At 53.9% G+C, this 17,120-nt stretch overlaps 2 protein-coding genes across 2 annotated transcripts; both read left to right on the top strand.

Annotated features, from left to right (window-relative positions):
• Positions 1–789: 789 nt before the first annotated feature.
• On the top strand, positions 790–2,592 carry LDBPK_241630 (hypothetical protein, conserved; the record flags this gene model as incomplete). The annotated part of the gene is made up of 1 exon (XM_003861205.1): positions 790–2,592. One exon carries the CDS (start codon positions 790–792, stop codon positions 2,590–2,592), a length of 1,803 nt encoding a protein of 600 aa, XP_003861253.1.
• A 9,883-nt stretch (positions 2,593–12,475) lies between these two features.
• Positions 12,476–14,557, top strand: LDBPK_241640 (hypothetical protein, conserved; the record flags this gene model as incomplete). Its single annotated transcript, XM_003861206.1, has 1 exon — positions 12,476–14,557. The coding sequence occupies one exon, from the start codon at positions 12,476–12,478 to the stop codon at positions 14,555–14,557; it is 2,082 nt and encodes a 693-aa protein (XP_003861254.1).
• Positions 14,558–17,120: the final 2,563 nt, after the last annotated feature.

Consider the following 17,120-nt stretch of genomic DNA (forward strand, 5'->3'; position numbering starts at 1 on the left):
CCTGCGTTCGTGCTCGTGGTAGTTGCAGCGCACTGTCACCTGGCGAGTAGTGCCACGCTCTGTGTGCTGTGCGAACGTGGACACATGGGCAGATGCTGGCTGCTGTTTGCGTTGATACGTCTTGTTGAATTTCTCTTTGGCGAGGCATCGCTGTTCCGCTCCGGGGTGTCCGTGCGCACGTGCTCCTAGAAGCGTACAGCAGACTTGAAGGACATGTCTGGGCCGGTAAGATACGATGGCTGAAGCGAAAGGAGGAGGCGCGCTTCGAAAGAAAAAGGACAAGAACCCGAATTAAGGTAGACAGGAGACGGTATAGGACGAATGGGCGACAGAGCCGTCGCTGCACGCAGCGAGCATTTATGCATTTAGCGCCTGCGAGTGGGTGCGGGAAGGCGGGGGATCTGCGCAGAAGCCCTCCGACAGACCTGTAGAGACACGGCGCCTACAGCAGATGTCTCTCCCCCTTCTGTCTCTCTTTCTTCACGCGTATTCGTCGTGCTTGTCCCTCTAATCGCCTAAGTGGCCCCTCAACTTCATCTTTCTTTCTCTCGTTGCTCTATCCCTCATCGCTTAGCCCTCCTCGCTGGACTCATCAAACCCACTCCTCCGCCCCTGCCTCTCTCCCTAACACGCACACGCACAGCAGCCGCAGGCTACGTTCTCCCCACCCACCCTCCTCTTCCACCCCTCTTCGCTGCCGTCTGCGAGATCAGCACTGCCCACAAAGCACCTCCCCCCTACACACACGTACACACGCGCATACTCCGGCTGTTGCTGCGAGTCACGAAAATGACCACCATGGCTCGCGTGGATGAGACGCTGGCGCGTTTCAAAGGCAAGTCGCCGCGGGACAGCTACAAGCAAGTCTGCGGCGAGCTTGACGTGCACATGCAGCGCGAGATCTATGCGGCATTGCCAGAGAAACCGATGGCGTGGCACCACATCTACACGCTGGACTTGGGGAAGTCTCTGTTGGGCACTAAAGGCTGCATGGCGATGCTGCCTCTCATCACCGTCAGCACCTCGATGCGCAAGCTTAGTCTGCGCTCGTGTGGCTTGTCGGACGAGTTCGTGATTCAGCTGTGTGCCGTCCTGCAGAGCCACCCGTCCCTACGGTCGGTGGATATCAGCGACAACGAGCTCGTCACGGTGTACAGTGCGCCGCACATCATCAGCGTCATGCGCAACAACTCGAACATGGTGCTCTTCGACGTGTACAACACCCACGTCGGTTCCAACGTCGGTGACATCATCGCTAAGCTTGGCCAGCGCAATTTGGACAACGTCCTGCACTACTACGAGGACCGCTATTTCCGCATGAAGAACCTCTTCAACTATATGGACGCGGACGGAACGGGCTGGGTGGTTCTCAAGTCTCTCGTCCTCAACTGCCCATACCCGGTGCTGCAGGAGCAGTTCGTCGAGCGTATTGCCACTAAGCAGCCCCGCAAGCGTTCCGACAACACCATCAGCATCAACACGTTTCTGCAGCTGGTCTACATGAACTACAAGACCGAGACAGAGATCGGCGCTTATTCTAACAAGACGATTGATGAGCCCTACGTGTTCATAGTGGCGAACTGGAAGCAGTTGCTGAACGCGGTGGAGCGGTACAACGTGCGCGCCGCTGCCATGGGGGATGGCCAGGGCCCGCACCCTCCTGTGCAACTCCCCGACAATCTCCACCGCTGGCGTCTGCGAGATTACATCATAACACCTGACGATGCAGACGCCATGGTGGAGGGCGCGGTGCAGCTGATAGAGCACTCGTCGGCGATGGCGGAAGGGGAACCGGAGCTCAATGGGTCGGGCGAGCGTGCTGAGCTGGATGCCGAGGTGGACAGCGACAAGCAGACAGCGGAGAACGCGGCGGAGGTGGCCCCACTCGTGATCCCCATCACCATCCTTCTCCGGGCCGCCAAGTCAGTTCTCGTCTTTCCTCCCTCCGTCGCCAAGCCCTCGTACAGCTTCTACACCGACCACGACGCCGCTTACGTGCCGGAAATCCTGCGCAACGGGTCGCGTCTCTTCAGTGTCAGTCGCCTCTCCTGCCTCTTCAGCGGTGGTGCCTCCACCCCCGGCGACAGCGCGAGCTCGGCCGACGTCGTGCAGGACTCCACCGACCAGCCGCACACCTTCTCGCTGCCCGCGTCAGTGGTGAAGATGGTGGTGGACTTCTTCAACAAAGAGCACAAAAAGCTGCCCACGAAGAAGCAGTCCGTAATCCCTGACAGCCCCCGAACTCGCCGGGACAAAGCGATGGAGAAGGCATCGATCCCCGTGCCGACGTTCCTTAGCGCCGAGTTCGTCAGCGACCTGGAGCGGGTGTGTCCTCGCTTCCTCGCTGACTACTACGCTCGCCACGCACTGCTGATCGAGGATGGCACCATCACGCTGCAGGAAATGGTGAACGTGCTGGACGAGATGTACGCGCAGTGCCGAATCGACCGCCTCATTTCGCTGGCCGACATCAAGGCCATGCCGGACCCGATGAAGGATAAGTCCCTGGTGAGCTTCGTGACCGCCCACTTCGCGGACCGCGACGAGGGCATCTCCTTCTTGGAGCCGTTCAATGACTTGGTAGCGTACTGAGAGCGTGCAAGAGGCACTCACGCACGCGCAGGCACACAGACAGACACAGGCCCACAGACCAAAGTCTACGACGCGCGCCTCTACTCATCCTACCACAGCTCAGCGGATGCTGTCGTGTGCGCCCACAGAAGCAGGGTTGTGTGTAGTGGCTGCCACACCGTCGTTGTTCTCTTATTTGATCTTCTCGTTTCTGTTCCCAGCCTCTCTTTCGCTTCCTTTCCCTCCTTTCTCCCCTCTCCCATCATGTGGGAAGAGCATGTATCATGCAGGCGGCACGCAAGTCACGCTTTGCTTTATATGTCGTGTCTTTGTACATATCTATATGGATATCTACATATCTATATGGATATCTACATATCTATATGGATATCTACATATCTATATGGATATCTACATATCTATACAAAGCGCCCATGTATGCCAGTGTCTCTCCACCCCCTTTTCACCCCTCATCGGACCATTGCGAGCAAAAAATGTATACGCAGGCCCACCGCCTCCGTCTCGCTCCGTGTCTCTCCACTGTTTCGTCTTTTCTCTTTTTTTTTCTTTACTTGGTGCCTGTCTGCGTGTGTGTCCGCCTCAGCATCTGCATACGTGAGCGTGTTTGAGAGTCGATGGCGATGATGTACAGCTACACGTACACACTGTACTTCTTATAGGCATAGGTGCCCCCCTATGCCATCGAGGTAATCCTGTTTCCTTCTCTTTTTCGTTGCTTGTGTCAGTTCGCCTGTCTGTCTACTCTCTCTCTGCGCGTGCGATGCGCTCGTGCGTCGAGATATTGCGAGAGAGAGAGCGAGGGCGAGAGCGCAGGCGGAGTGGGACGAGCTTGATGATGGGCATGGCGGCGCTGCAGACAGGGATGGGGAAGGAGGTGCGGCAGTTCACAAACTTTACTTCCTGTTATCCTCCCCCCTCTCTTCATCCTCCAGTGCCTGCACCGCCGCCTCTCTTTCTATATTTGATCCCCCTTCATTTCGCGTCTCACCGTCTCCTCTCATCTCCCCAGACTCTCGACGTGTAATGCCGATCTCCTTCGGCGCGCCGTTGTGGCACTCAACAAACACACACACGCGCATGCAAACAGTTATGTAAAGTACTGATGCTCATCTTTACTTTCGCGTTGTTCTCTCGGAGCCGCCGCAGCGTTCGCTTTCACGTGTGCAGCTGTCGAACGCTGCGGCCTCTTTTCTCTGCCCTTTTTGGCCTTCTAGCAACTACCACGGCGCTTCGACCCTCCCCCTCCCCTTCCCCCTCTGAGAGGCACCTCCGCTGCGAGTCACCAGACAAGCAGCAGAAGGAAGGATAACAGCGGTAGAGGGAGGGGGTATGCAGCAACGCCGTGGTGCATGTCGCTTCTCCGAGTCAACCGCGATGTTATGCATGGAAAGTCTTTCTTATTGTCTTGCGCGTCTGCACGCGTGCGTCTGTGTCGGGCCCGGCCCGAGTCGTCATGCTTTGGGAAAGCGCAACAGGAGCGAGCGAAACCGCAGTCCACAGACGACGCATGCAGGCGTCCGTGATGTGGTTGCGGCCCATCTTTCTTGCCTCTCTCGCCCCTCCCCCCTCCTTCCACTCCTACAGCACCCGCGCATGTGCGCTTACGCGTTTAAGTGGCGTGTCTGTTGTCGTCGTGGTTTGTTGCTGCGACCTCGTAGGGTGCTGAGACGGCGCCAGCGGGCCCAAACCACATGCAGAGGGAAGATGACACCGCTGCTCCTCTCTCTTCCCCCTGGCCTGTGGCTGACAGCGTGCGTGCATATGTGAAAGAGCGGTCTGGGGTGGCAATGCTGGCTAAGTGGGGAGGGGGAGGTGCCGATGGCATCTCAGCATGCACTTTTTCAAGAGGGTCTTCCACCTCCTCCCTCTTGAGACATGCGCGCTCCCGGGTGTCTCTGAAACACTTCATGAGTTCGACTAGCGAAGCATCGCCTGCCTTCCCTATGTTGCTCTCCGCCCCTCCTCCGACGTTGTCACGCCGTTTGTTGCCTCTGCTGTACTCTGCGTATGCGCGCTGTCCTACGCCATTATGCTCCTCCGCGCACACATCATTATCCACGATGCCATCGACCACCCCTTCTTTCTTTACGTCCCCTCCAACGCACACGCACACGCACACACAACAAAACAAAACACATCATCACACACACGCACACGCGCGCGCGGTCTCGGCGCAGAAGTATAAAAAGGAAAAAAAAACATTATTCACGACTCTCCTCCCTCTCCCCCTCTCCTGCCCTGCGCCCCTGACCCCCTTTCGTCCTCCACACGCAAGCGCAGGCCTCCAGAAAGCTTCTGCCTTCTCTCTCAAAACACACACACACACACGCACACAACCGCAACAACCAATCAAACACACACACACACACAAAAAAAAAAAAAACGAAGCCTTCTTCTCTATTCTCTCTCTTCTCATTTTTTTTTGGTTTTGACTTCCGTCTAGTTCCGTGTTTAAACGCGCACTAACACAAATCTCACCTGTGCAGTCTTCTCCCCACCCAACCCACAGATCTCTCCGTACGCAAAGCACCCGCACCTGCACCAGCAATCCTTCCCTGCCCCTGCGCTCGCCGCTCCACTTTCGCCTCACAACCCGCGCCACTCCTTCACCACCTCCTTGTCCACCCGCTCCCTTTCCCACAGCTGCGACCAGTGCTGCAACACAGCAGGCGGCACGCACGGAGGCAGTGCATCACTCTCCCTTCTCTCTGACGTCCTCTCGCAAGCCCCCCTCCCCCTCCGCCTTCCACTTTGGCGTCTTCTCTCCGTTTGTCTTTCGTCTTTTGCTCGATTTATTCGCGGCCCTCCTTCACCGTCTCAGTTACTTGATCCACCTACCTGTCAGCTCCGCTTGAGACGCAGCCCGTCGCCGCCACCCACTTCGCAGAGAGACGCTTCTGTACACAAAACAAGCGAGGAAAACACTCCATAGAGGCCACGTGAAAGAGAAAGCCCGCACACACGCCGTACACGCTGCATTGCATAGGCAAAAAGGCGCCCACAACGTGAGGCACTGCTTTCTCCCTTAAAATCGCCGCATCGGACAAGGCCAACAACGCTGTAACTGCTTCGTCTAATCAGCTCGTCTTTTTACGCACGTGCGTGTGCTTCTCTGTGTTACGCTCCGACTGCGCTGGTTTTACTTGTCTTTTATTTTGTATTTTGTTTTGCGTGTGTATGTGTGTCGCTGTTGTCTCTCCCCACATCCGTGCGTATCCGTGTGTACTATCCGACGGTCTCGAGTTTATCACTTGACTGCATCAGTTTTCTATTTTCTGTTTTTTTTTTTTGTTGTTCTCTCTTGCTTTGTTGCGAGAGTCTTTCAGCTCTACACGTCAGCTCTCCACTGCCAGCACCCCCGCCCTCGCTCTCTCGCCGTTTCCTTGCCTGAAGGCCAGCTGGCGTGTGCGTGCATGCTTAGGTGCATTCCACCCCCTTTTTTGCGTAAGTGTGCTTCTTCCGTGAAGATCGATCTCGCTCCGTGAGGGCTTCATCTTCTTTTATTTCTGGCTTCCAACCACTTCTCTTTGTCGCTCTCTCTCTCTTATCCCACACCACCCACACCCACCACAACACCCCACATCCACATCCACAGCCGCCATAATCGTCTCTGTCTCTCCCTCTCTCCCTCTCTCCCTCTCTCCCTCTCTCCCTCTCCATCATCATCTCCTTCCCTCCTTTTTTTTTGGGTTTGTGCGTGCTTACGTTTGCCTTACTTGTGCATTTTCTTCGAGAAAACTTTTTCTATTTTGGATTGGTCTTGTGTGTTTGTGATCGTGTTTGTGTCCGTGTGCCTTTTTTCTTTTCTCGTTTTCACCACCACCACCATCACCATCACCATCACTCTCCCCCTCCCTCTTTTATTATCATTTCGCTTTTGCTTTGTGCGCGTGTGGATCCGCGCTCGAACGCGTTGTGTTTCGCTCGTTGTTTGTGGGTGCATTCTTTGCTGAGTCGTTATAGCTGTGGTTGTCCTCGCTGTGCGCCGTTTCTACTTTTTTTTTGACGTTCTCTCACTGTGTGGTTGGTGGCCGGCGGTGGTGTCCGCGCTTCCTTGACGTTGTTTTACATCGCCGCACTCCCTCTTTCTGCTGTGTGTGTGTGTTTTGGTTGATTGGGAGGGGGTTGTGCCGCGGCGCTCTGCCTTGAGGCCCTGGGCGTTTCCCTTCACACGTGTGGTGGCGCACGCTCGTGCGACATTTTCTTTTTCGTATTCTGTGTCTTGTGTGTGTTGTTCGGTCGACGGATCTCTCATTGGTAGCTGTCGGCGCACCTAATCGTAAGGCTCCGGTGATTTCCCCTTTCTCCTTTTCTCTCTACATATATATATATATATTGCCCTTTGTTTCCATCATCATCATTTTCCTACCTCACTTACCTTTTTTTTTTTCGTTCTGTTTCAGTGTTCGGTCCTTTACACACACACGCACACACACCAGCCACTCAGCAGCACAACCGAAAAAAAGAAAAGAAGGCGCACTCAGCGACGCCCGAAGCACATTCTGTGCGCCTTCACACACACACACACACACACACACACACACACACACGTGTGCGTCTATCTGGTCCGCTGCGCTCTCGTGTTTCGCTTTGTGTGTCGCTGCCGGTGCTGCTGCGACGGCGGCTGCGTGGCCGCCGTTTCATTCTTTGCTTTTTCTCTGCTTCTTGTTCGCACTAACCACCTTTTCTTGTTTGTTCTTCACCTATTCTACGAAGCGCACTACACACAGACACAGACGCACAGATAAGCACATCCGGCGAACGCACCGAACACAGCATTCCATCACGCGAGGAGCGTCGGAAAAAAACAAGAAAGAAAGGAGTCAACGCCTTCTGGAAAACAGAATCACGGCGAAGCCCCATTACACCATTACCCGACACTCAGAGAATCGTAATATTAAAAAGAACGAAAAAGATTGCGTGAGAAGTACCACGTGTTTATCAGCAACAGCTGAAGCGCAAGGTGCAGAGGAAGGATTCACGTGGGACTCTCACTCAAGCGCAGAAATAGACGAAAGAAAGTATCTGAGAAACACGATAACACAGAAGGAGTCTTAGCACACAAAGAAACAAGAAGAACAGAAAAAAACGAAAGAACACCTGCTCTGCTCTGCTCTGTTCCCTCTTTCCTTTTTTTTTTATTATCATCTGGCTGCTTTCCTGTATTGTGTGTACGTTGTACTTCGCACAGACAAACACCACTATTCAAGCGCCTAGGCACACAAGAGACACATACACACGCGCCGGCAAATCTTGATCACAGCGAACAACCAGCACCAGCAGCAACCGCAGTCGGCACATACACATTCTCCATTTCTTTGTCTTTCCTCTCACTTGTTTGTGTTCTCTCTTCCAATTCTTTTCGGTTGTCTTTTCGAGCGACTTTTTTCCTTCTTTAGCTCCCGTGTCGTGTCCCCCTTCTCTCTCCTCTCCACCTCTTCACCATTTTTGGGTCTTGCTTTACAGCTGCTGCATAGAGTATATCTTTTTTTTTTCCGCGCGCGTGTGCTTGTGCTTGTGCAAGTTTGTGATTTGTGTTTGCGGTTGGCGCACCTTTTCTTGTTCTCGTTCATTTTTTTCTTTTCCTTGCCTTTTCTGTTCTTTGAAAGAAAACAACAACAAAAAAGAAAAGCATCCACATCCACACCTGCATCCCCCCCCCCCAGAAACCTCTTTTTTTCTGTGCGCGTGCCTGCGTGTGAGTGTGTTTGTCTATCTGAGGACCTTTTTTTTGCGTTTGTTCTCTTCCTCACTTTATTCTTCGTCTATCCACATCCCTCCCCCTCTCCCCCATCATCATCATCTCCACACTCCCCCTCTCTTCCCAAGCATACCTTTAGTTTCCTTTATTCAGACACGCACATACGCACGCAGACAGACACACTCTTTTTGTCCTCCCCCTCTTTTTTTTTGCGTTTTCGTTTTTTTTTTTTCATTGCTGTGTGCAACTGTTCTGCGCGTTTTATTTATTTATAGCTGTGCTCTTGTTCGCGTGCGCGCTTTCGGTTTTGAACTGCAGCATCCGAAGTCTCTCCCACCGCCCGGGATTTCGTCTATGGCTCTTCTTGTTTTTTTCTCGGTGAGCCCCTCTTTCTCTCTTCGTTTTCTTTTCGAACAATTTCCTTTGTCTCTACCCTATCCTTGGTACACATAGATACCCACCCAGACACAGACGCACACGCGATCAGTAAGAGTACTCACCTCCACACCCTATCCTACCCCGACTTTCTCTCCATCTGGGTCATAATCTCAAGCAACACTTCTTTTTTCCCTTTGACTCGTTTTTTTTTGTCCCGTCCACTTTAGTTCGTTTTCTGGTTAGCTCTCTCCTCCCACCCCACCCGTTCCCCTGTCTCTGTTGGTCTCTTCATTGTGCCTCACCTGCCTTCTTTCTTCACGACGCTGCCACCACTGCCACTACGGCTACTTACCTCGAACGAAACGCCATACCTAGCAGTCGCGCCACAGAGGTATCAACAAGGAACGCTCGCTTTCTCAGATACGCACACACGCAGACGCCTTTCGTATTCTTGTCTCTGCTGCCATCTCTATCTTTCCTTCTGTATTCCTGCGACTACTCTTCCACTCGACGCCTCGACCCTTCCCACCTCCCCTGTCCCCTAGGCTCTCTCTCGCTCTCTTCAATACGAAGAAGAAAAGGGCATACAGATACACATACACGCACACGCATCCGCACATATATATATATATATAGTTGGACTTGCTGCTACTGTCTTTTTTTTTTGTTTCGTGTGCCGCTCCCTCCCTGTGCGTCGGTGTGGACGTTTGATTGTCTTTGCTTGCGCGCTCTTGCGTGACTTTAAGGTCTGTTTTTCTTTCCTGTTTTTTTTTTTTGTTTCACCCCTCCCTCCCTTCTATCTCTTCCTCCAGACTTTTCTTGCTGGTCTCCTTCCCTCTCTCCCTTTCGTTCAGTACTTTTCCCCTGTTTCTCTTCGCTTCGACCTTCCTTTCCCTCTCCCTCGATCTTCGCGTCTGCTCAGTGCTCTTGTTTCACTCGCCTGACTTTAAATTGCCACCCACCACCCACTTGCTCTCCCTTCACATCGTTTCGTGGCTTCGTGCCTTTTGCCCCGTTTCTCCCCCTTTTTTATTTTGCTTGTTTGCTTGCTCGATCGTTTTCTTTCGCGTTTCACTCTCTGACGACGGGAGGATACTCCCCCCTCCCTCCATCTCCCTTCCTCCCTCCTTCCCTTCTCCCTACAGCAACAGCAGCAGCAGTAGCAGCAGCGAAACAAACAAAAAAAGAAGACGTCGACAACGACGACGGAAAGGCCGCAAGCACACACGCACGCAGGTAAGCCAAAATACCGCCAGCACCAACACCATCATAAACAGCGACAACAGCGAACACATCGACCGACACGCACGTTTTGCAAAGACGAACAGACAGAATAAAAAAAAAGACAACAACGAACGGCAGAAACGAAAGGGGGGGAGGTACCGCAAAATACTGCTGTAACATCTTGCTTCTGTGCTCTGCGATCTACTCCTTCCCTTTCAAACCTTTTTTTTTTTGCGTTGGCTTGCGCATTCTTTTCTCCGTCTCCGTGTGCGCGCTCTCTTACTCTCCCTCGGTGTATTTTTCCTTTCCGAATTTCTTGCGCCCCACCGTCGCCGAGCCGAAACATATACCTTCTACTTGCTCCTTCTCTTCCATCGTGCGTCTACTCACTTGCCTTTTCTCGAGTGCTTTTAGAAGTGTGTCACTTTATTAATATATATATATATTTCGTTTCGAAAATTTTCACTGTATTTTCGACCTTTTCGAAGAACCCTCTCTTCCTTCTTTCCTCAGTGTTCTCTCGTTTCCTCCCTCTCTGTCGCTTGCTGTCTTTCTCACTGGCTCTCCTGGACACCTCGTCTTCGTGTGTATGTGTGTGTGCTTTTGTTTTGTAGTTTCTGTACTCTGTTCTGTTCTCTTGTTTTTTTTTTGTTGTTTCTTCTTCTGTATCTCTGCACGTGACACTCTCTTACGCTCTCTCTATCACAGACACGCCCACAGACGCATTCTCTCCCGGGTATTCGAATCTGCTGTTCGGGGACACTTCTGTACTCTTCTCTTTGTATTCCAGGCTCAACGACCGTTTTTCACGAAGGACCGCCACCCACGTATCCCCTCCCCCGCTATACCTTCTTCCTTCTGCCCTCTCGTCCTTTCCTCACCGTGCGTGCGCGTGCGTAGATTTGTTCGTTTTCTTTGCTTATCTTTTGGTTTCTTTCGTCGCGTTCGTGGCCTCTGATTTCCTTTCGTTTACGTGCTGTACACGGCGTCGAGGAGACGAACGGAAAAGCGACCAAAAGAAAGAAAAGCAAATAAGGAAAAGAAGGGGACAGCGAGGGAGCAGGCCACGAACACGCGAGCACACACTTTACATCGCATCGCAACACAACACGTGTCGCTGTCGTTCTCTCTTGCTTTCTTCTTCTTGCTCTCTTTGTCATCACTGTTACAGCGATACTCTGTCCAAACCTTCCTGTGTGTGACCCTTGTGTGCTCTTGCCGCCCTCCCACCCCACGGACACACTCCGCCCCTGTCTAGGCCTCTCTCTCTTTCCTCGTGCGCCTTGACGAACTCGCTCCCGGCTCCAATCGTGTTTGTGCTCTTGCTCACCTCTTAGCTTATAGTTTGCGGCTCATCGAAAAGTCGTACTTGTCTTTGCAAACATCTTATCTATTATCTCTCTCTCTATATAACGATATATACCTATATATATATATATATACGCATACATCTGTATCTTTATATATATATATTTTTTTTTTTTACATTATTTATTGAAGTGCGTCCTTTTTTTTTGTTTGCTGTTGTGCTTCTTTTTTTTTCCGGTGGACTTGCTGTGTGCGTGTCTGCCTCGCACTACTCTCTACTCTCATTTCCGTGCTAGAGTCTTCGTGTGCTGTTGCTGCTGTTTTTGCTGCTGGAAAGCAGAAAGAAGAGAGGGTCGTGCAGACAGGAAACCTTTCTTCCTTGTGCTCGCTGGTGTGCGTCAGTTTGTGTTTTGTGCGATCCTCTTCTGTATCTACTGTTGGAGAGTCGTTGCCTTCTCTCACTCTTTCTTGTGTGCGGTGCGAGTCTCTGCGTGTGCTTGTGCGCACTTCCTCCTCCTCTCTTCTTTCGCTCGATTTTTTTTTTATTTGTTCCTTTCCCTGTTTTGCGTCCCTTCCACATCATTAGCGGAAGCCGCCACACCTCTGCCTCTTTCGTCGTCTCGCCTCTTTCATCAGTACAACAGAGGGCCAGGGAAAAAAAAACAAGCGCGTTGCAACGCAACCATATCGTTCAGCTTTTTTTTTATTGCTCGCTTTTTCGTCTGGGGTGTTTGCCACTCCGTCCACCCGCTGCGAATCACTCGTGCGACGGCCACTCCTAACGAACACCTTCTTCCATCTCTTTGTTCTTCGCCGTGTCTCCTCGCTATATATATATTTCTGCGTTGTTCCCTAGTTGTGGAGTGTGCAGCATCAGGCAACATAGTCGCCACCCGCCCCGCCCCGCCTCTCCTCCTCGTCTTTTGCTTTAAAGCGTTTTTTTTTTTTGTTTTCATCTGTATGTTGCATCCCTACATTGCTGCTTTTGACGACCTCACTTGCGTTGCAGGTGCTTCAGGCGAAGCGCTCGCTCGCAACACCGACACGGGCACCACCAGCTACGGCACCGGCAGCGGCGTGGAAGGCGCCTTTGGCACCTCTCTCGACGCTGCAGGCCGACTTGCAGGTTTCGAGACGCTAACGAGCGCTTCTCTCAACACCAACTTCCTGTACGACGGCCTCCGTTCCAGCAGCGTGACTCTTCGCGAATCCCTGCCGTTCACGCACCTCACGTGCTCCCCTACCACGCTGAGCACCGTTGGTGAGTCTGCCATGCAGCCCACACAAACACCGACCCAGATGCCGCAGCAAGATCCGTTGCCAGACCTCAACACCCTCACCAGCAACGCCTTCTTCCCCTTCCCTTCCGCTGCCGGCGCCGCCAGCGCCGAGGGTGGGCAGCAGCAGATGGCGACAGCGAACCTCTACGAGGCATCTCAGGCCGAATCTATCATGAAGGCCGCTGCCGGCGACGGCAAGAGCGCCGCGACGGCGCCGGAGCCAGCGGCTAGCAACCTGCTCGGCCGTCTCACTGTCTCGACGCTGGCGGCACAGAGCGCCGCTCCCGGCACATCGCCGCAGTCGCAGCCGTGTCTTGTCCCGCAGTTCACTCCTCTAGGCGCGGGCGCGTGCTCGAACGCGAGTCGTTCTTCGGCTCCGTCGTACAGCAGCGCTTCAGTGCCGATCGGATGCGGCCCGCAGATGTACAGCGGCGATACCTCTTTTCTCTACCCAAACTTCGTCAACGAGATGTCGTCTTTGACACCGCCGCAATCTGCGCAGGGCCACACCGAGGGCTTTGTTGCCGGCGTCACTACCCCTCCGGCGATGCCGATGAACAGCAGCACCATGAGCAACAAAGGCGGCTCCATGAACGACAACACGAGCACCTCGCTCTCACAAGCGACGTCATCGGGCATAGCCACGTCTTCCGGCCAGCCGAACGATGCCGAGGTGCGCAGCAACCTGTTTGTGTGTGGCTTGCCGGTCAGCGTTAGGGACAAGGAGCTGCTAGAGCTGTTCGAGAAGCACGGAGAGATCGAGTCAGCTAAGGTGATGCTGGACATCCACACTGGTCGCAGCCGCGGCATCGCCTTCGTGAAGTTCAAGAATGTCGAGCACGCCGAGAACGCGGTGGACGCGCTGAACGGCACGACTGTGAATGGACATCAGATCACCGTCCGAGTGGCGAACTCGCGTGCTGCCTACTTGCCAGGCAACCCCACGAACAAGACCTTTGTGCGCAACGTGCCGCTGACCGTTTCACGCACGACTCTGTTTGAGTACTTTGCTCAGTTCGGCGAGGTCACTGACCTGTCTATCAAATCGGACACCGCACAGGGTCGCCACAACCCGTCTGGCCGCTCCGCCAGCACCACTGAAGACGGCGTTGACGACAAGCTGAACATTGTCTTCATCACCTACTCGACCAAGGAGGCAGCCGCCAAGGCCGCCGAGGCGACACACACGAAGACACCGTTCAAGGAGTGTAACGGCGTGCCGCTGCTGGCAAAGGTCGCCGAGGACACAGTGCGCCGCATGGAGCGTCTGTCGCGCCGCCAGCGCCCCGCTACGGGGGCCGAGGGGACGAGGGAAGTGAGCACATCGAGTAGCTCCACCAACGTCGCGTCGATGAGTAGGTTCGCCGCGCCGTCGATGGGTGCTGCGCTTCCTACCGGCATGATGATGCCACCGATGATGCCCATGACTGGTGGCTTCCCTCCTGGGACCTTTGTCTCCGTTCCCACTATGGGTAACACGCCGGACCTGACCGCGCCTACGATGATGCCCGCGAACGTGGCGGGGGATCATGTGACGGCCTTACGCGATGCCAGCGGCAACCCCATCTACGCCCCGGCACAACCGAACCCCGCCACCGCGACTGGTGGTATGGCGTATGCCATGCCCGGCAACATGGCGCAGCCCAGTATCTTCTTTAGCGCTCAGCCACCACCGCCGACGATTAACCAGTCACCACCGCAGCAGCTTCAGCAGCAGCCTCAGCAGCAGCCTCAGCAGCAACCGCAGCCGCAGGCACAAACGCAAACGTTGTACATAAGCACCCCGAGTGGCTTTGTACCAGCTCCACAGCAGCAGCAGCCTTCGCAACAACAGCAGCCGCTGCAATTCTTCCCAGCACCGCCACTAATGCCGCAGGCACCGCAGCAGTCGCAGCAGGCAATGCCGATGTCAGGGGCTGCGCCTGGCCAGCTTGTGTACATGCAAACCCCGAGCGGATCGATGATGCCGGTTATGTACGGCGGTGCGCAGCCGGCAACAGCGTCGATGCTACCGACACAGCAGATGAACCCTTACTTCGTGATGATGGGAGGACAGCCACCTTCAAACCAGTAGGCGCACACCTCGAGCATGCGTGGCCGCGTTTGCTGCTCTCTAGTCAGGGAGATCTGCTGCGTGCGTCTCACCGTTTGTGCTTTGCTTGCACTTCTCACCGCCCTTCTCACTCATATTCCCCAGCACCGTTGATGCTCCTCTTCCGACGTTCTTTTTTTTTCTCCTCTCGTTCTCCTTGCGACCCTACCCCCTCCCCCTGTGTGCTCTTGCTCAGTCCTTCGACACTGGCGATGGCTGGCAGGCCGCGCCTGCCTTCACCCACTTTCTCCTTGCCTTTTACATTTCCTGGCGCCCTCAGCGCTGCTTTTTTTTATCCCTCATTTCGCTAGCTCGCTCTCTCTCTCTTGCGCTCGCGCCAATGCTCTCGTCCCCTCTTTCCGCTGTCATCGTCATCGTCTTAGTATTTTCTTTTTCATTATTTGTGCCGACCTGCGAACCCCACTGGCATCGTGTATCTGTGTATGTACGTATGGAATGTGCGTGTATGTATGTGTGCCGTCAACGTGTGCGCGACACACACACACACACACACATACACACATACACATCCACAGAATGGATGCCTTGCTGCACCTTTCTCTGGCCTCTCACTTAGTTATCTATCTATATATATCTTGCTATTCCAGCACATACGTATGTGTGCTTCTACCTGCCTTTGTGCATGAGTGTGCCCTCCTCTTTTTCTTTCGTATTTCACCAACGTCTCTAATCCGTTTTCTTCTTCATTTTTTTTTTTAATTTAGGAAGGAACTCAATTGCCTTGCTTCTTTCCCGCTGTCTTTTCTGTCTTGGATGACGACTTTTCTCTCTCCCACACACACGTACACAAAATACCTGCAGATGCATGTACATGTATATGTGTGCGTGTGTGGCATGTTGGTGCTCCAAATGTTTTCTCTACTTTTCCCACCCCCTTTTTTTCGTTGTTCTCTTCATTGTTTTCTTCCCCTCTCCTTTTTTACAAGGTTTTTGTTTCTCGCCTCCCTCCTTTTGCTGTTGGGGACGGCTTAGACCGCCTCTCCTCCCCCGTCTGAACAGCTTTTTTTTTGCTTGCTTGTATGTGCGTTGCTGCTTCGATGTGCTTGCCTGTGTGCCACGGCACACCTGCGTGTGTGTGCGCGTATTATTCGACCTGTACTTGCCTCTCTGTTTCTCTCTCTTCGCTGCTTCTTCGCTTGGGAGGTGCCTGTGTGTGTGCGTGTGGGCGCGCGCCTCTTGTTTTTCCCCCTTCCCCCTTTTCTTGTTTGCTGTTCTTTGTTCTCGCCAAGCTTCATTGACTTCACCTTTTATTTTGCCCCTGTGTGTGTGTGTGTGTGTAACTCGTAAAGGTTTCCGTAACGTGTCTTTGCGTTTTTTGTTCGTCTTCCTCCTCTTTGATGTTCGCCTGCACCTAAGCACGCGTCTCTCTCCTCGGTTTAGTTTTCGCTCCCTCCCCTCCCTTCCTCCCTCTGTCCATCTCCCTTGCTAACCCCTTTTCGCCGCTTTTGCTTGCGTTGCTTGAAGATGGTTTTGATGCGTGCTTTCGGGATGGGGAGGAGGAGGAGGGGGAGGGGGAGGGAGGACCTCATCATTGCATGAAGCTTGAAAGAGGTACCTCCTCCTCTTCCCGCCGTCCCACCTGGCTCCGTCCATCTCTGTTTCTCTCCCTCTCTCCTCTCCGCACTCTCCCACTCTCTGCACATGCGTGTGGCCTTTTGCCTCGGCATTATGGTTTTTCCTTCTTCCCGTTTCCCATGGTTTCTTTCTTCAATGCTTTGTGCCCGCTTTATGATTTTCTTGTGCGTATGCGCGCGTGCGTGTGTAGGTGTCTGTGCGTGTGTGCGCGCTTGCGTTCGTGCTCTCAGTCCCCTCCTTCCTTCCTCTTTTATTCGCCCTGTAGGAAGGGGCCGCGTCTTTTCCTTCTCTCTGAGTTTTTCGTGTCACACACCTTTTTCGCCTCTTCTCCGGCGTCTTCTTGAGGGCGGGCTTGAATAGGGGAGGGGGGCACCCGCACCTCCTCCCCTCCGACCCCTCGTGCTTTGCCCTCTCCCTCTCCTGTATCTTGACCTGCCTCCCACACATTCTCTCCCTCTTTCTCCTTTTCAGGCCATCACCTGCACTGCTTGTCTCTCTCGCCTGTGGCGTGCGTGTCGGTTTACACTCTGTTCGACTCCGCTCGCACTCCCCCGTGAGGATGATGATGAGGATGATGCCGGCCACCTCACCGCGGTATCAGGGCCTCACTACACCCTCACTCTTTGTGGGGATGCCAAGCAGCCGTCCTGCGGCCTGCCCTCGCGTGTTGGCTGCCGACTCTTGATGCCGGCGGACAGGTGTGGGTTGGCGCCGTGCCAAAGAGACTTGCGGCCACGACGCCACTTTTACCGGCCGACTGCGCATCCTGTCGACAATTCGCGAAAGCTTGATACACCCTCTCCCGCCCAAAGGCCCGCGGATTCAGGAGAGGGCGGAATGCCCCTGCCCGCCACACAGACTCACAGCAGCGTCCCGCCTGTCGCGGCACATGCGAGCAAGCCATCCAGACACACGCCCCCAGGCAACAACGCCGTCCTGAAGCCGGCCC

Source organism: Leishmania donovani, chromosome 24, assembly GCF_000227135.1.
Source record: "Leishmania donovani BPK282A1 complete genome, chromosome 24".
NCBI classification, from domain to species: domain Eukaryota; phylum Euglenozoa; class Kinetoplastea; order Trypanosomatida; family Trypanosomatidae; genus Leishmania; species Leishmania donovani.